This window comes from Chaetodon trifascialis, chromosome 8, assembly GCF_039877785.1.
Source record: "Chaetodon trifascialis isolate fChaTrf1 chromosome 8, fChaTrf1.hap1, whole genome shotgun sequence".
NCBI classification, from domain to species: domain Eukaryota; kingdom Metazoa; phylum Chordata; class Actinopteri; order Chaetodontiformes; family Chaetodontidae; genus Chaetodon; species Chaetodon trifascialis.
The window spans coordinates 1,621,680-1,640,000 of NC_092063.1; the positions used below are offsets into that span (position 1 = coordinate 1,621,680).

The 18,321-nt window shown below is 47.5% G+C and overlaps 3 protein-coding genes across 12 annotated transcripts in view; 2 read left to right on the forward strand and 1 right to left on the reverse strand.

Moving 5' to 3' along the window:
• LOC139334991 (6-phosphofructo-2-kinase/fructose-2,6-bisphosphatase-like) lies at nucleotides 1-12,836 on the forward strand. 6 transcript variants are annotated; one of them, XM_070968332.1, is made up of 14 exons: nucleotides 1-404; nucleotides 4,086-4,211; nucleotides 4,589-4,685; nucleotides 4,873-4,939; nucleotides 5,956-6,030; nucleotides 6,109-6,165; nucleotides 7,002-7,123; nucleotides 7,948-8,155; nucleotides 8,229-8,375; nucleotides 8,481-8,585; nucleotides 9,114-9,243; nucleotides 9,522-9,584; nucleotides 9,731-9,795; nucleotides 9,966-12,836. In XM_070968332.1, exons 1-14 carry the CDS (start codon nucleotides 323-325, stop codon nucleotides 10,023-10,025), a joined length of 1,404 nt encoding a protein of 467 aa, XP_070824433.1. In that variant the 5' UTR covers nucleotides 1-322; the 3' UTR covers nucleotides 10,026-12,836. The 6 variants fall into 6 exon arrangements, with proteins under 6 accessions (XP_070824433.1, XP_070824431.1, XP_070824434.1 ...); XM_070968330.1 differs by having other exon boundaries at nucleotides 295-404; nucleotides 4,873-4,963; nucleotides 9,966-10,314; XM_070968333.1 differs by lacking the exon at nucleotides 1-404 and adding an exon at nucleotides 578-1,149 and having other exon boundaries at nucleotides 4,873-4,963.
• ndnl2 (necdin-like 2) lies at nucleotides 12,763-16,436 on the reverse strand. 4 transcript variants are annotated; one of them, XM_070968348.1, is made up of 11 exons: nucleotides 16,304-16,436; nucleotides 16,013-16,072; nucleotides 15,239-15,331; nucleotides 15,076-15,139; nucleotides 14,703-14,782; nucleotides 14,521-14,615; nucleotides 14,333-14,412; nucleotides 14,154-14,196; nucleotides 13,998-14,060; nucleotides 13,171-13,285; nucleotides 12,763-13,038 (listed from the first exon to the last, which is right to left on the reverse strand). In XM_070968348.1, the coding sequence occupies exons 2-11, from the start codon at nucleotides 16,061-16,063 to the stop codon at nucleotides 12,943-12,945; spliced, it is 780 nt and encodes a 259-aa protein (XP_070824449.1). In that variant the 5' UTR covers nucleotides 16,064-16,072; nucleotides 16,304-16,436; the 3' UTR covers nucleotides 12,763-12,942. The 4 variants fall into 4 exon arrangements, with proteins under 4 accessions (XP_070824449.1, XP_070824450.1, XP_070824452.1 ...); XM_070968349.1 differs by having other exon boundaries at nucleotides 12,887-13,038; nucleotides 16,368-16,419; XM_070968351.1 differs by lacking the exon at nucleotides 16,304-16,436 and having other exon boundaries at nucleotides 12,887-13,038; nucleotides 14,333-14,409; nucleotides 16,013-16,207.
• Nucleotides 16,437-17,399: 963 nt separating this feature from the next.
• LOC139334995 (mitochondrial carnitine/acylcarnitine carrier protein) overlaps nucleotides 17,400-18,321 on the forward strand; it is a 5,539-nt gene continuing 4,617 nt past the window's right edge. For both annotated transcript variants that reach the window (XM_070968346.1, XM_070968347.1), the window contains exon 1: nucleotides 17,400-17,562. In XM_070968346.1, the coding sequence (XP_070824447.1) occupies nucleotides 17,461-17,562 (102 nt within the window). In that variant the 5' untranslated portion in view covers nucleotides 17,400-17,460. The remainder of the gene's footprint in view (nucleotides 17,563-18,321) is intronic.

The following is an 18,321-nucleotide window of genomic DNA, read 5'->3' on the forward strand; positions in this document are numbered from 1 at the left end:
CCCTGACGCAGACTGTGTGTGTGTGTGTGTGTGTGTGTGTGTGTGTGTGTGTGTGTGTGTGTGTGTGTGTGTGTGTGTGTGTGTGTGTGTGTGTGACGGGGGAATACTAAACGAAGGGAGCTCACTGATGAGGAGGACCAACATTTTGGGACAAACTGTCGAGGCTGTCTGTAAACCGGCGACCATCACGCAGCCACAGAGCGGAGGCAGGGACACACACGCTGTCCATGCTAGACACGCACACATACACACATACACGCACACAGGCACACACACACATACTAATATAACACACACGGTCCGCCAGGAATAGATTTGGAGGATGAACGGAGCGCAGATTACGCAAGACGGGACGGAGACGCAGGGGGGCGCGGGGAGGACGCTCCGGTTCCAGCGGCCGCACGGTGAGTGACAGCGACACACACACACACACACACACACACACACACGCACACACGCACACACACACACACACACACACACACACACACACACACACACACACACACAGCTGACCACGTTAACTAACAAGCATCAGTTATGTAATACAAGCATGCACCTTCCCGCACGCGCGCTTGGACGCACGTTTCCTCCTTTTTTTTTCATTATGTGCGAGAGAGACACTGTGCGCGTGCGCGGCCCGGTGACGCAAACTGTTGATCACTGTCATTGATCAGTGAACAGAGCGCGTGGTTGTCGTCGCCGCCCCTCCGGCCGGGCTGACGCGGATAAAAACAAACACTCAGCCACATGAGCGATCACACGCGCTGCTGCAGCCCGCACGCACGCACACACACACACGTCTGCGTCATTATGTAAGTGATGTGGTATTTTTGCGGGAGCCTATGAGATTTTGGGAGCTGTCCAACATATGGTGCAGCATGTGCTGTTCGCGTCTCCTGCCGCACCGCGCACCGCGGACGTGCTGAGCGGCGGTCCGGTGAGGAGGAGGAGGGAGGCGCACCGGAGAGGAGAGAGTGTGGCCGCGTGGTGAAGAACGTCTTGCGGGGTTATCGGGCGGGTATTTTGGGAGGGGGAGGGTGTCTTGTGATGAGAAGCGACCCACGTGGTTTCTGGTTCTCTGCGTGAAGAAACAAATGGAGTCCAAGGAGAACGTGCGGCCGCGGCGCGTGCGGTGTGAGAGCACAGGTGAGGTTTGACCTGAGAGCTTCAAGAGCAGACAGATGAATAACCTGAGGTTGATCTCTCTCTCTCTCTGTCTCTCTCTCTCTCTCTCTCTCTCTCACACACACACACACACACACACACACACACACACACACACACACACACACACACACACACACACACACACACTGCTTGCAACGCTGCATGGCATTTTTCAACGTTTTTCTTTTTGGGGGGGAAACATGACGTGAACTCTGATGTGAGCTGAAACCTCAAGTGGAAAAGGCAGAACTTCAAGTGAAGTATTACAAGCTACAAGTACTGCAAGTAAAACTTCTTGCTCAAACTTCTTGAGTAAGAACAGCTTCTTACTCAAGTAAAAGTCAGCAGTGGAAAAGTACATCTACTCAAATACTGTACAATGATGTACTTTGTACTTCACTCCAGTTAAACTGCAGTAAAAGTCATCTTATAACCCCTGATGTATTGGTGTAGAATGAGCTATTCAACAATAAATACAGAGGTTAGAATTAAGCCTAAATAAAGCCCAAATAAACTTGTTCAATCTTATGTATTTGAACGCATCATATGAAGGAGACCTTGCATGAAGCTGCAGCCTTGACAGATTAAAATAAGAATGATCAGAAATCAAACAGCAGAGGCCAGAACAATGCAGATTTATAGTCTCCAACTCAACAATTCCAGAGCCTACTTTTCCCATAATGCAACTGACAAGCAACATTAATTAGCCTCCTAAATGCACACACACATTTTTTTTCTCAGTATTTTAAATCCAGAATTGTTTACATTCATTTTTTACTAGTAGTAGTAGTAGTAGTAGTAGTAGTGGTGGTGGTGGTGGTGGTGGTGGTGGTGGTGGTGGTGGTGGTGGTGGTGGTGGTGGTGGTTTTCTTCTTCTCTGCCTTTTGTTGGCGCATCGCTGTGTTTCCTGGTGTGTTGCTGCCACCTGTTGGTCATCAGTGGAACAGCTTTCAGTAAAAATACACAAGTGTTGTAAATGTAGTTACAGTGGAAGTACTCGTTATGCACAGTTGTGTGCGTGCTGCTTACATCTGGATCTGAACATGTGAGCAGCACACACACACACACACACACACACACACACACACACACACACACACACACACACACACACACACACACACAGCTGGTTTATGATACTTCATCAGAAGTGATGAAATCCTAACAAAGCGGCTCAGCTCAGTTGTTCCTGGTTTGTCATGCTACACCACTTCCTGTATGACGGGGCAAAGTTTAGAGCTGGTGATTGGTGGATGATCTCATCCTGGGCTTTACTGGAACAGTTGACATGACTGACAAGTTATCAGACCAATCAGAGGCAGTCCATTCTCTGCAAGGAGCCAAACAGGTGTGTTGACTCACTCATATCTCCTCCCCCTCTGACATCAGGTGAGTAAGTTCAAAATCTGTAAGCACACCTGGAGAGCTCCTCTTTATTTCGTCCTCCTGTTCAACACACACACGCACACACAGTACAGAGGTTTTATACACACACTCACCTGGCTGTTGAAGCCATGTCAGACACACAAAGGAAACTGACTCAGAATCCTCTGGAGAAGACCTGGGTCCCATGGATGAAAAGCAGGCTGAGCCAGCGCAGAGGCTGTGAGTACACACACACACACACACACACACACACACACACACACACACACACACACACACACACACACACACACACACGGATGCCACATTGTTCTGTCGTTTTCAGTTTGACGAGTTGATACTCGTGCATTGAAGGAGGTGTTGGACAGTTTTAGGAGCAGAGCAGCGTCTCTCCTCACACTGCTGGTGGTGTGTTCAGTCCCAGTCAGAGACCGGAGGGCCGTTCACCCCAAAGGTTCACTGTGAGAGCACGAGGACGCTCCTCTGCTGAAGCTCATGTGATGATCCCTACACTTTCAAATCAGTACATACAGCTCTGATGGCGATGCAACGTGACAGTGCTACGATTAGTTTCTTAGTGGATTAACAGCGATGGAGGAGGCATTCAGATCCTTTCTTCTGCAAAAATGCATGAAACGTTTCAGGTCTGTTTTCAGCAAAGTGTCCTTCCTGTGTCTGATGTGTGACTCTGTGTGACATCAGAGCAGCATTTTACTGTACAGGTGGAGCCAGCTAACAAACCAGGTATTTGTTTTACGATGGAGAAGAAAACCAGCAAATTTGCAGATTTGAGATGCTTGAACAAGCTCATAAAAGCTCAACGTTTGCAGACGTATTTCCTGGGAAGTGGTTTAACAGCAGTGTTGTTGATGTCGTTTGGTTGGCGTGTGTTGCCTGCAGTACAGGAAATGAATGACACTGATGATCAGCGTGTGAAATGATAATTACGCCACACTGTGCAGACTGTGTCACTGACGTCACGGCAGCTCAGTTTTCAGGCTTTAAACGAGGAAAGAGGAGGAGGAGGAGGAGGAGGAGGAGGAGGAGGAGGAGAGCTGCAGCTCGTCGTCATTTTTATGACTGATCATCTTTTTTTAATTCTAGAACGTCAGAAGAAATTGAGATCTTGTAATTTCCCACGATGCCCATGGAAAAGCACTCAAAAAGCTTCTTTTTTCCAACCAAAACTCAAAGATATTCAGTTTGCAATCGAATATGACAAAGAAAAGCACATTAGAGCAAAAGTTAATCCATTATCAGAATATGTTCGGGAACATATTTTGTGGATTTTGTCATTTGGAGCCAGGCTAGCTGTTTCCCTCTGTTCCCAGTCTTTGTGCTAAGCTAAGCTAAACTAAGCTGCTGCTGGCTGTAGCTTCAGATTTACCTGACAGACATCATCAGACTCCTCCTGTCAGTCAGACAACACGTCTGAGACGCTTCACGAAGGTCCTCTGCCATCAGTGTTGTTATCCTACACACAAAAGGTGTTTTAATGCTCCGTCTGTGTGCGTGTTTGTGTGTTTCAGCATCGGTGCCCCAGTTCACCAACTCCCCGACCATGATAGTGATGGTGGGACTGCCGGCGAGGGGGAAGACCTACATCTCCAAGAAGCTGACCAGATACCTGAACTGGATCGGAGTTCCAACGAAAGGTATCACGTGACGCCTCACTACCTTTAACCATCATGCGATGCAGACTCTGGACTGGTCCACTGTTTATTTGTGACAGAGATACACCAGTTCGATTAAAAAACAAGCAAAATGTTAGTGTGTGAGTAGACACAAAAGTACGAGTAGCTCAGGATGGACGCTGCTTTGCATCAAACTGGAAGATGTTCCTCTTATTTTGCTCTCTGTGAATGTGAGAAGCTTAACACAACCTAAACATGCTGAGAGAACGTGTAAATAGGTAAAAAATGGTGAATTTTAGCAGCAACATTAATGCATCACGCCGCCTCTTTCTGCTTTGAATGCACACGTTTTGGAAGCTTTGGTCTGCAGCTGAGCTCATCTGGTCTTTCTTCTGCAGTGTTCAACGTTGGCCAGTACAGACGAGACGCCACGCGTTCCTACAACAGCTTCGAGTTCTTCAGAGCCGACAACACAGAGGCCATGAAGATACGCAAGTACGAACCACCACGGCAGCTTAAAGCCGGCAGCGTGTGACCGCACACGTCTGGTTTCCTGAGAACGTAAACCAGTCAGAGCTGTAGGAAGCGGGTCTGGAAGTGTGAGCGTGTGGGGGAGAGACCGGGATGCAAATCAGACCGTGTGTGTTGCATTATTGATGTTTGTTGTCTGTTTCGTGCCCAGGGCCTGTGCTGTCGCTGCCCTGAAAGACGTGTGCGACTACTTCACCAGAGTGCAGGGCCAGGTCGCGGTGAGTGGAACCCTTCCCGTGGCTGTAATCAATATTTTTCCAATAGAAATGTATGAGATGACACAGTGAAACCAGTGCGAGAGGAGTCGATCGTAGTGATGAATGATCAGCTGAATCTGCAGCCTAACCCTAAAGAGTCAGATAGTTCCCTCAGGAGCTGGAGGAGACCGAAAACAGAGCAAAACGAGAGCGAGCACTCATCAGGTGACACAAACAGGACTCAAAATGAATGATCGGGATTACCGGATAAAACGTAAAGAAGCAGCTGTTTGACTTCAGAGGTGACGATATGTCAAAACCTAAAAAACACTTCAGGTATTCACAGATTCACAGCTAACAAACCTCCGTTCGGTCTGTAAACACCATCACTGTTTTAATACACAGAGGAGTTCTGTTTCTGATGTCAGTTACATAAAACTGAGCTGCACCGTTTCCCATCAATCCTTCATGTGCAGGAGCGGGAACGGCGGGCTCCATCACTAACAATGACGGCTGTGACACACTTGATTCAACCGCATCGAATGGCCGGAATAAAAATCCTATTTCTAAGTCTGATATACAAGTACTGAGTTTGACACAGTTTTGCTCCTCCGCTCCATCGAGAGGAGTCAGCTGAGGTGGCTCGGGCATCTCTATCGGATGCCCCCTGGACGCCTCCCTAGGGAGGTGTTCCAGGCATGTCCCACCGGGAGGAGGCCCCGGGGAAGACCCAGGACACGCTGGGGTGACTACGTCACTCGGCTGGCCTGGGAACGCCTCGGGATCCCCCCGGAAGAGTTGGAGGAAGTGTCCGGGGAGAGGGAAGTCTGGGCGTCCCTGCTCAGACTGCTCCCCCCGCAACCCGGCCCCGGATAAGCGGAAGATAATGGATGGATGGATGGATGGAGTTTGACACATTTGGCCCTCAAAGGCACCTGTAGTTTCTTTTAAACATCTGAAGTCCAGAAAGCTTTGGGTCATTTATTTTTCAGTCCGAACAGACTCGGTCACTCATTTGTCTCATTTGTCTCTGGAAGGTCTTCGATGCCACCAACACCACCACCGAGCGCAGAGACGTCATCCTCAGCTTTGCCAAAGAAAACGGTTACAAGGTTTGTTGTTTTTCTCCTTTTTTACAAGTGAAAACCTGAAAAAACTCTGCCTCAATTTCTTTTTTCTCACCTGCTCAGGTTTTCTTTGTGGAGTCAATATGTGACGATCCAGAAATCATCGCTGAGAATATTAAAGTAAGTGTGTGTGTGTGTGTGTGCGTGCGTGCGTGCGTGCGTGCGTGCGTGCGTGCGTGCGTGCGTGCAGGAAGCCGAGGCTGCGGGGACACTGTGGGAGTCGTATTGAGTTGGAGCCAGGAGCAGCTTGAACTGGGGCCCAGTTTGTTCCTCTTTGTCGCTGTGGAACAAACTGAACCGAGGCCTCGTCGCTCAGGTTCTGCCAGCTCACGTGTCTCCTGGCACATACGGAGAGCAGCTCTCCTGCTGCCATCAGCCGCATGTTTTCAGCTCATTTTGGTTGAATACATTTTAGCTCAGTTCATTTCAATTGTTTCCCTCCTTTAACACGTCAGACAGTAAGCGCCGTGATGGAAGAAACAGCCCATGTTCTGTTAATTTCCTGTGCTGCCTCCGTTGAAGCTGAAGTGTTTGCTGTGCACACACTGAATCAACAAGCCAGAACTCCAACATTTGCTCACCCAGGAAACTGTTTCCTGGCTGAGATGGAGATAAAATATCCTCCAGATAAATCCTCCTTTCAAATTCACCTTCATTTTTCATGATTTCGTCAGTCTTTCAGAGGCTCGTTGGATTCATTGAAGTAGATTTAAGATTTCTGTCTGATTTTGAATCGTTTTCGTCGGCATTAATCAGGTTGTTGACGTTCATAAACTTGCAAAATTTGCAATAAATTTGATCAGTTGAGAGCATTTTGAGATCTGAAAGGAAGCAGTGTGACTACGAATAGAGAAGTGTCCCCTAAAAGCCTGTGAGGTTGGACGTAAGACGAGGACGTGTGCTGCAGTCTTAAGTCTCTGGAGCCCTTCAAACCTGCTCTGTCTCTAAATATGCAGCAGGTGAAGCTGAGCAGCCCCGACTACACAGGCTGCGACAAAGAGGAGGCCGTGGCTGACTTCCTGAAGAGGATCGAGTGTTACAAGATGACCTACATCCCTCTGGATGACAACAAGGACAGGTGAGCGCGTCCAGCCTTCCTGTTTCCGTCCACACTGGACGGAGCCCAGCGCTCCCTTCACATCCAGGGCCGACAAAGAAGCAGCCTGTTGTTAATGAAGCGAGGGGTGCAGTGGTGACGTGGAGGTCCGGGTGTCGGTGTCGGTTGTTTCCAGACATCAAAGGGTTCTTCAGCATTATGGGAAACACACTTCCTGTGTTTGTTCCTGAGAATTACATGAGCAGATCGATGCTATATGTTCACTGCCAGCACAGCATTAAATATCTCCTTTATGTAATCTGACAGTTTTTGGTTTTAGGGGGGAAAGCGAGTTTGTTGACTGGCTGCAGTGACTTTCTGGAGGCTCCTCTTGTCGTCTGGTAACCTCACAGTGGCAACAAGACGGAGGAGCTGACTCCAGCCGGCCAAAAAAGTCCCACACATAAACTTAAAACATGTTAATGAGCAAGCTTCATGGGTGCTGGTGTGTGGATTCAGACAGAGCTAAGCTAGCTGTTTCCCCCTGTTCATGCTAACCTAAGCTAACAGGCTTCGAGGGTCAATCTTCTCATCTAACTCTTAGCAAGGCGGTGATGGATGTGTGGAGCTGTTACTTTACGCTTTAAATGCCTGACCCAAACCTCATTCATGATGTATTTAAAATCTGCATTTCCTCATCATAACCGTATTGTTCTTATTGTCAGTAACTTCCACAAAAAGCCTAAAACTAACAATGCTGTTGTTTGTATCCAGAGCACCAAATGCAGATCAATCGGCAGCTGAAAATAGCCCCCAGCCCCTGTTTGCATAAAATGAGTTCCGGCCTTCTTCTCGTCTTCATGCAGGAACTTGTCGTACATCAAGATCTTCAACGTGGGCAGCAGGTACCTGGTGAACCGGGTCCAGGACCACATTCAGAGCAGGATAGTCTACTACCTCATGAACATCCACGTCACCCCGAGATCCATCTACCTGTGTCGCCACGGAGAGAGCGAGCTGAACCTCATGGGACGCATCGGGGGAGACACGGGGCTGTCGTCTCGCGGGGTGAAGGTGAGGAGCGTGTGGCGTTTGTGGACTGAAGGTGTTCTGCTTCCTGTTTGTGTTCTCACGTCCTCTCCTTCAGTTTGCCAGCGCTCTGGGCGAGTACATGCGCGGGCAGTCCATCAGCGACCTGAAGGTGTGGACGAGCCACATGAAGAGGACCATCCAGACTGCAGAGGCTCTGGGAGTCCAGTATGAGCAGTGGAAGGCCCTCAACGAGATCGACGCCGTGAGTGCCGGCCGTCTGAAACTGCAGAGTCGACGGGACCTGGACTGTTCACGCTCTGTCATTTCTGTGTGTGTGACGCTGTTTCTCTGTGTTTTTCTGCGTCAGGGGGTTTGTGAGGAAATGACGTATGAGGAGATTCAGGAGAATTACCCAGAGGAGTTTGCACTGAGGGACCAAGACAAGTATCGCTACCGCTACCCGAAAGGAGAGGTGAGGAAGGAGGGAGGAAGCAACAAGACGAGGCCGCCCTTCATCACCTTTTCCCCTCATGCCATTCAACTCACGACATCAGCGATTCAGCTGAACTAATTCAGTGTTTCTCATTGAAATCAAGTCCTGAGTTCATGACGAGAGGAGAGAGAAATATTGTTTCTGTAGTGTCTCCATTGATGAAAAGCAAACACGTAAACTCAGTGGTGACCGTCGTTACACCTGCTGAGCATCAGCACGTTAGCACTGTCACTGCGAACATGTTAGCATTTAGCTCAAAGCACAGCCTCACAGAGCTGCTAGCATCTTTATTTTCATTAGAAATGATAAAATAGAGAAAAATGTTGCACTTTCCCACACAAAGATATTTGATCCATAATTATTTAAAAGCTGCATGTCCTCACATTTGATTGTTAGAAACCAAAGAATGCATTTTTACCTGATTATTAACTTAAACGATGACTGTTTGATTAAATTTCCGACCATGGTTTAACAAACCTGTCCGCCCGTCCGTCTGTGCGCCACCAGTCGTACGAGGACCTGGTCCAGCGTCTGGAGCCGGTCATCATGGAGCTGGAGAGGCAGGAGAACGTCTTAGTCATCTGTCATCAGGCCGTCATGAGATGTCTGCTCGCCTACTTCCTGGACAAGAGTGCAGGTGAGAGAAAATCCGTTTATTCAGAGCAGCGCCGCTCAGGTCTCACCTTTTAACGGTTTTCTGCTACAGCACCAAACATCGATTCATCCGCCGCTGAAAATAGTCCCAACAAATGCTCTACTCCCTCCTGTTTGTTTGCTAAAAGCTGCAGCAGTTTGAGGGAATCGCTGAACCTTTTTTAGCCATGACACTAAATATTTCAGGTGTTTTTAGAGATGAAGCCAAATATCTAATTCTGATTAAACAAATGTGTTTTTTCCTTGTTTCCTGTGTGTCAGATGAGCTGCCGTACCTGAAGTGTCCCCTCCACACGGTGCTGAAACTCACGCCGGTCGCCTACGGTCAGTCTGGACGTTTATCGTCTCTCATGATGGCAGCTCCTCTTTCTGCTTCCTGCTGGGTTTTCGCTGCTCCTTCCTTTAATCTCCTCCTTGTCGTCAGCATCGTGACTCCCTTTCACACTGATGTGTCTCTTTTTGTCCCTCAGGTTGTAAAGTGGAGTCTGTCTTCCTCAACATTGAAGCTGTCAACACACACAGGGACAAACCAGTGGTAAGTCCAGTCAGGTGGTCAAACTGAAGGTGAGCGGTTGGGGTGAGAGGACAAACATAAACTCTGTAAGAGCGACTTCATGGGTAAAACGACAAACCTGCAATAGTTCCTCCAGGCTCTCTGAAAACTGCACGTTGGCATCAGATAAACCGAGTTTGTCTCTTCCTCAGAACGTGGACGTGGACAGAGAGCCGGCGGAGGCGCTGGAGACGGTCCCAGATCACATCTAGAGGAGGAGACGCAGCAGTCTCACGTCCACCCACCCTCATGGAAAGTGGCCTTTCTTTTAATTTAAGTAATCGTAGCGTTCATTGTCGTCATTTGTGAAGAGGACAAACTGTGTGTTGTGTGAAAATTAGACATTTTTCTTGTACAACCACGATTCCAAGAAGTGGGACGCTGCATAAAACACAAATATATGAGAATGAGATCATTTGTGGAGCCTTTTTGACATAAACTCAACTGAAAACAAGTTGGGACAGAAACAACAACAGACTGGGAAAGATGTGGAACGCTCCACAGGTAAACGGGCTCATTGGTAACAGGTGAGAGGGTCATGATTGGGTCTGAAAGGGCGTCCTGGAAAGGCTCAGTCATCATAGAGGATGGAGCGAGTTCACCGCTTTGTGAACACATGAATATGACTGATTCTGGCTTTGTTTCCGTGTCGCGCAGCGCTCCACCTGCTTTGGAATCGGGGTTGTCGATGCACTTTATGACGCAGGGCTCAGGCCAGATGTCTGAGATATGAAGAAGCTTCCTTAACTGTGAAAATGAAATGCTCGCACTGAACAGCGGCCAGGTGACCAAACGCCCCTCTTCCTCTACTAATGCACTAACCAGCGTGACACCGTTAACCTCTGACCCTGAACCGACGCTCGGTTTGAACCGCCTGCATCACGTCACCTCGGCTCGTCATTCAGAGCCGCAGCAGTCAGCAGATATGCTTTTTGATTGGCTGAGGTGTTTTTACTTGTAGTCTCAGCGGTACGAAGAGGAAGGAGAGTTTTCAGTGTTGACTTTGGTAACAATGCTGAAGGAAACTTTAAGGAATAGTTTTTGAGAAATACGCTTATTCACTCTGATAAGATCGTTACCACTCGCTTGTACGCTCAATATGAAGCTACAGCAAGGAGATGTTAGCTTAGCTTAGCTTAGCTTAGCATAAAGACTGGTAGCAGGCTCTCATGAACGGGGAAATTCACTGTTTTTGGTACCAGGCTGTAAAGTAGGACACATTAAGATGGCAGCTTCAAGTGGCCATCTGAGGAACTGCAGTCTTTAGCAATTCTGCATTGGCTTCATTTTTCAGCCCTGGAGGTCAGAGGTCAGTTTCTTAGTGTTTTAAATGGTTACATCCCTTCTTACCAGCCCCCAGTCTTCTTCTGCACTGACTTTGACACATTTTAGTGTTTCTCGGTGCCGTTTATCAGGAGAACAATGAGGAAGCAACAGTAAGATGTGCATCCTGTTGTAAAAACTGCTGCCGTGCTACTTGTGGTCAAAAACCCCACAGGCACCTTGAATTAGCTTCACTGGGGAAGCTTTAGAAATCATAATATCCTCAGGAGACAGATGACTGGAAATACACTCTGACAGTCAGAAAACTGATCCAGTCTTTATGCTAAGCTAAGCTAAGCTAAGCATGTTCCTGTTAACCGTTCAGACACGAGTGCTATCCATCTTCTCAACAAGAAAGCGAGTTTCCCAGAGCGCGGCTCTGTTCCTTCACTCGGCCTGTGAGCTCCAGTCATTTCCTGTCACGTCTCCACCTTCAGAGGTACTTCACGCGAGTATCCGGGTGACAAAAGAACCACAGACCCACAAACCTGAGTGAAACCAGAGGAGACGCTTGGCACTTTAACTGCCGGACACCGTGATGTGCCTCCCTCAGGTCGGACAGGCATGATTTCTCTATGCACCCCCCACGCGCAGACCCTCCCTGCGGGCCTTCCACCGTCTGTCCTGTTTTTAATGACGTGGGTCATTTTTAATAAGAAACCAGAGGGACCTGGTGCAACGTGTCTGCTTTTTAAATACGTGTCAGAGATGGCCGGCTGTTTGCTGCTGAGCGATCAGGTTTACTCTGGTTTTAGGTCAAATCTGGGGCCTGTTTCACGACGCTAGTCTGACTTCATGGCTGTCTTTGGGTTGAGTGATCCTGGATATCTGGTATGAAGACGCTGACTCAAGGTTTACACAAAGAGCTCTAAACTGTTCTAAATGATAAAAGACAACACAGGGTTCACTTCTCATGTGCGGTTATCATTAGAGAATGGTTTGATTTTATAAGTTTAAAAGACAGTGAAAACAAGCAGCTGTAAAAGTCTCAGAATGTACTGAGTGCTGGAAACTGTCCCTCAGGACAGAAAGCCTGTAACCGCTTTGTCATGAACTCACTGATTCATAGGACTTAACGGTCTTTCCAGTGATCTGATTGGCCAGGAGTCGCGCTGCTGACGGGTCTTGATTTGATCCTCTGAAGTTAACCTGCTGAGGAGCAGATCAGCGCCGCAGCATCGATCTGTCGTCTTTGAAAGTGAACCAGCGTCACGATACCAGAAAACCCCAGTTCAGCCTGGTCAGACTTGCTTTGTGGTACGGCCCCCCCGGCGCGCGTCGTCACATGCATCAGTGTTACATTCTACTGTTCCTTTCTGCCATCTTGGGGAGCAGTAGAAGACTTTCTCAGGGGCTCTTTCTTTTGAAAAAGGGATGCCAGCAGACGTCAGACGCATGAACTTCTTCCTTTAAAACACTCTTCCTGTCAGCAGAAGCTAATCCACAGTGTCAGACCAGTGAACGTGTGCTGTGTTAGGTCAGATCAGGCTGTACGTGAGGTCACGCCGTCCCGCTCTCGTCTCTGTAAACGTGCGCTGCGATGTCGAGGGGCATCGAGCGGACGTGAGAGAAACGAATGAGAAGACAATGTCGAGCAATGCAATCACTGATGTCGAATCTGTTTTCAAGACTTTATTTTCTGAACTTGAACATAACTGTTACCTTAAAGTCCAGGCAATAAAATACAAATGGAGACCTGACTTCCTGTGTGTGCTATCAAATGTCCTTGAACATAGAAACAGTAAAAAACGTGACATAACGAGGGTCTGTCACCCTGAGCGCTGAGGCGCTGCAGCACTGGGACGCTCATCTCTGGCTGCTGGTGCTGGCCTGGGAAGTACTGGGACTGGAGTGAGCTTCTCTGTAGTGCTGACTCCAGCTCTGAGGGTCCTGTCCATAAAGCTGAAAGCAAACAACAGCAGAGCTTCTTTATGTACAAATATTCAGCTTACTGACCGACTGCAAGTCCAGCAGCAGGCAGGAACACGCTGTTAGTCCACACACACACACACACACACACACACAGATACTCACTTCACCCATGAACTCAAGGATTTTGGCTTTTGACACTTCTGCTTGGGTGCGCTGACCCCATTGAACTGTGTGCTCTACGGGCTCTGTGTGAGGGACCCGCAGAAACTCCAGGTACCTACACACACACACACACACACACACACACACACACACACACACACACACACACACACACACACACACACACACACACACACACACACACACACACACACACACACACACACACACACACACACACACACACACAGCCTGATGTTAAACATGTGCTCTGCCATAAGCGCTCTGTCAGTCTGTTGTGTTTTCAGTTGCAGGAATCTCACAATCTCTGGATAAAACATGAAAAATGAGAAGCAAAATGCTCGATGACTGTATCAGGAAGTGCAGTGAGTCTGCAGCACCACACACACACACACACACACACACACACACACACACACAAAACAATGGTAATGTCTGGAGTCAGTGCTGGTCCAGCCACTCTGCTGTGGTGGTCTGGTTTGTGCTGGTCTCCTGCTGCTCTGTGGTGTGGTATAAACCAGAGTCTATGGTCTGTCAGACACTGGCTCTGAACACACCAGTACGCTCCCATACGGTGACCCTAGCGGGCCTCGAACCTGCGACCATCTGATCACAGATCTGCCGATCAGACCACTGAGCTGTCACCTGGTACAGTACTGCAGAGCACTGTTGGTCCTCACCGCAGCCTCGACTCAGCAGCGTCAAAACAAGCTAACTGACGCATTAAACATGGAATTACATCAAACACACATCCACCTGTGTGACTGCAGGTGTGCGACCTGGTTTCTGTGTGCATTCGTTCTTACTTTTGCCGCACAAACTCCTCCGTGACCAACTTCTTCACGTCGCCAAAGTCTTCGTGCTTCTCTCTGGAGACGTTTCACATCGTCAGAGTGAACAGAAACAAAAGTCATGAATACGTCAAGTCATGTGCCGCTCAGGTGCGATCAGGTGATCCTTACCCGGGGTCAACGCGGAGCTTCTTCAGAACGTTCCAGATTAAAGCTGCAGCACAAAACACAACCAGACGTTTGCTCTCGAGGTCTTTGCTTGCACAGGTCACGCTCGTTATTAACACGGCGGCTGGATGAATGAGAGTCTGTCATGATGCAGAAACGAACAGTTCAAAGGTTTCACTCACTTTCTCGGGCGACGCCTCCTTTCATGAAGATAACGCTGAGGATGACAAACAGCAGACCCGTCTTTGGATTGGTGGGGCTGCTGCAAACACAAGGAAACAAAGAGCGTTCAGCACATTTTTAATGCGACGGTAAAAACTGATGTCGTTCAGGAAAAACTCAAGCGACAGCATTTAACAGAGAAACTCACTCGATGGGTGAGGCTCCCTCAGGCGTCTCCAGATTATTTACGAGTATGAACACGTGATTTTTGGGGTCAATTATGACCAGTTTGAGGCCAAATACCTGGTTGAAAAGGAGCAAAACTGGTTTCATGTCATGTCTACTTGATATGAGAATATTGAGCTGATTCCAGAGTCGTCGAGAACAAACCTGCTCAAAAGTACGAGCTGCTCTCTTCATGATCTCAGGGTAGATGTTTCTGTACTCCTTCACCACGTTTTTCACGAGGTCTGAAAAGACAGAAAGAGATTATTTCTCAGAGTTTGGAAACACACATTTCATCTCAGATTTGGATGTCAGAGTGAAATGTCCACATGCACCAATGGCTGATTTAGAGGTTTGGTGACAAAAATTTAGGACCATTATCCCAGAATCTGACTGCTTCAATGACACAGACTTAAAAGCAACCAATCAGAATAACCAAGCATGAACTGACACACGTGGACTGAATCTGACGACGGTCTCAGACGGAGGTGTGGCGGGCAGTGAACTGCTGTCACCGCAGTGATGTTTGTGGCTGTACCTGCTCGCCGCACAGGAATCTTCTTCTGGTCCTTCACCAGGAGGTACTGCACCACCTCAGCTGTCTGCAGGACAGACAGACACGCTGTGAGAATCACTCACTAAGGAAAAGAAAATTCAGCTTTTTATCAAAGTAACTGTGCGGGTTTCAGTGTGTCCGTTACCTTTTGGTCCACCTGTGCAGCTGTGAACTTCTCCAGCCCCCTCTGCACCTGCGACGTACTCGGCAGAGTGAACGTCGTGTCTTCATCGTCTTCCTGAGCCACAAAGAAGCACATGAACGTCAGCTGAAACCGTTTTTGAACTGTCTAACACCATAACACGGTCATAATCACTCACAGAATGACGCTCAGCGTGTGGACACCAAACACACCACCTGGATTTACTCATACGCAGCTGGACTCTGTGTAAACCTCATCAAAGCTACACATACGAGCAGGTATGGAGAAACCTTTGCAGTGCTGCAGCATGTTAGATGAAGGGACCCGGCTCACGACACCATGCCAAATGAATCAGAAACAGAGCGTTACCACCTGAGCGGGGGTCTAAAGTCGCTGCAGCCTTTTACAATCAAGAGTCATCAAAACACAAATATAAAGTCAACAAAACATCAACGTTCAGCTTTTGTCGAGCGTCACAGAGGTGAAATTTTAGAAATGATATGTGATAGATGTGATTTATGTCCCATAATAACTGGAGTGGACCTTTAAGCGATTAATTAAGAGAACGATGACAATGACCATCTTTACTTGCAGCCCTAATGTTAAACTTTTTTATGTAAAGCTTCATCCAGGTAGTTTTTGGTTTGGGGTTGCATTAATATTGAACGTGTCTGGACACCTGTACCATGAGTCAGTAAACCTGTGGGACCCTGACAGGCTTCAGGGCTGCAGAAGAAGATGAACACGCTCAAACGAAGAAGACATGGAGGCGCTTACTGTGCTGTGGGTGGAGGTCCGTGTGTTGACCGGCTTCTTTCTCTGCGTCATGGCGGCACCCTGCCGGACAAACACGATCAAATATCTCCACTGACAGCCCCACAAGTTTCATGTGACGTTAAACAAACAAAATACATCAATTAAAACTGAATTTAAGACGGCCAGAGGACACAGAAGTCACACGGTGAACGTTAAAGCTAAAGTAAAGTTAGCTCGACGACCTGTGCTCGTTAGCTAACAAGCTAGCTGTTTCAAAACAAAAGTCTAACTTCACCAACTTTAAACCCTCACCTTAGTCTCAGCGGTCTGCAGTTACGTGCGTGAATCGACCCGTTCACAGAAAATTTTCACTCACTTTGCCTACATGCAAACTCTTCCGTCGTTTCCAAACAGTCAATATTTTGGCGCCACTTGATGACGTAGTATGGGCGGGCCGGCTTTTTTATTTTATTGAAACGATTGAAGATGACAGTGACAGTGTGCAGGGACGTGTCGTCTACAAATAAAGCAATAAACTAAATGACGTTAACGCACATAAACAGAGACGATATAAAATAATCAGGAAAGAAACAATCAAACCAGATATTGATATAAATATTACGTCAATTGTGTGATCACACAGAGAGTTTTCTCTGGGCTTCACTCTGTACCACCCAAATTTAATATGGATTTTCTTACAAATAAACCCCAATTTGACAACTTTTCCAATGCAAAAGGCCAAGAGTAATTACTAATGGATATTATTACCGGTGATTACCAGTGGAATATTCCGTTTCTTAAACGCACAGCCTAAAATATTTCATGTTGCAACTAATTTGTGGAATTACCACCAATTTGATACGTTTACGATTTAGAAATAAATAACAGGAAATAACAACATATCTGCTTCAGATTGGCATCACCCATGTTTTGGTGCCTCTAAACGTAGGGCACAAGTTTGAGGTATATTTTAATAATTAAGATGAATTATTTCTGAATTGATCTCATTGTTGAAATACATACCAGCTGCTACAATCATACTGAAATAACCATATTACAAGAACATTTTCAGTAAATACTTCACTTAAGAGTTCTCTGTCACTGAAAACCATCATTTTAACGCGAGCATAAACTTTCTATGATTTATTTAAAGACTGGTTTACAGATAAATATTTGAACTGACACCGTAATTTATTTAACTTTTCTTACATGCAGTTTTTCTGTTCTGCGTTAAATCCCTCCTCAGAGGAGGTGGGACATAAACTCAGCTCCATTCATGGGAAGAGACAAAGTCCAGCGTCGGAGCGGACTGTGCGTGGCAGCAGACAGACAGACACACAGACAGACAGACACGCAGGCGGCGCGTCTCAACTCACACACACGCGCGGCAGACCGGGTGTGCGCGGAGCGACGCGGCGGTGCGAGGAGAACCGGGGCCCGACTGTGTGGACTGGCCATGCGGGGACAGGATGGGGGAAGAGGCAAGAGTTTCTCCGCTGAAGAACTTCGTGGCTGGGGGGGTCGCCGGAGCCTGTCTGCTGCTGGCCGGACACCCGCTGGACACCATCAAGGTGAGACAGCTCATGTGCTGTGAGACCGTCTGGAATTTGACACAAGTTTGTTTAGAGGACATCACGGAAATGTTCTTTACTCCTGCTTTCCAGCCGTTGTTGGGGACTTTACTCTGGACTGTGTTTGGTTTTAAAGAGACTCCAGGTGGAAAAGTCAGTGATCAGAAGTAGGCGCTGAGGAGATTATTGAGAAATCAGCTTAAGATGTCACCAAAGCCACGAGGCTGCTACTAGAAAGAGACCAGCCGTGGTGTAGTAGTGTTAGATTAGGCTATTTATACAAGAGAAGGTCAGATTAGGGCTGCAGCTCCAGATTATTTCCCGTTATCTAAATGTTTGGTCCATCAAAGGTCAGAAAACTGTGAAAAAGGTCTGTTATTATTTCTGGAAGGGACATCAGGTGATGTCATCCCACCTGAGAGGCTGAAACCTGCAAATATTTGCCTTTTTTTCTGTTTGTTTTTGGCTGTTTGCGGATTTCTTTCAGCTTTAAGACAAACAGCATAAACTGACTGATGAGCGGTCTTTCCAGTCCTACAGAGACCACACGGGGCCAGACACACTGAATTTACAGCATCTGATGACGCCGATGAAAACATTTCAACACAGGAACAAAAAGTTTTAGTTTGTATAAAATGTGATTGACATCTGAAGGTCGTAGATGCTTTGTCTTCCTCTGTGGACAGAGACCCCCACCTCACTTCTACGAGTCTGACACTTTCTGAATTTTGATCTGACTTGTGTGATTCAACAGTTATT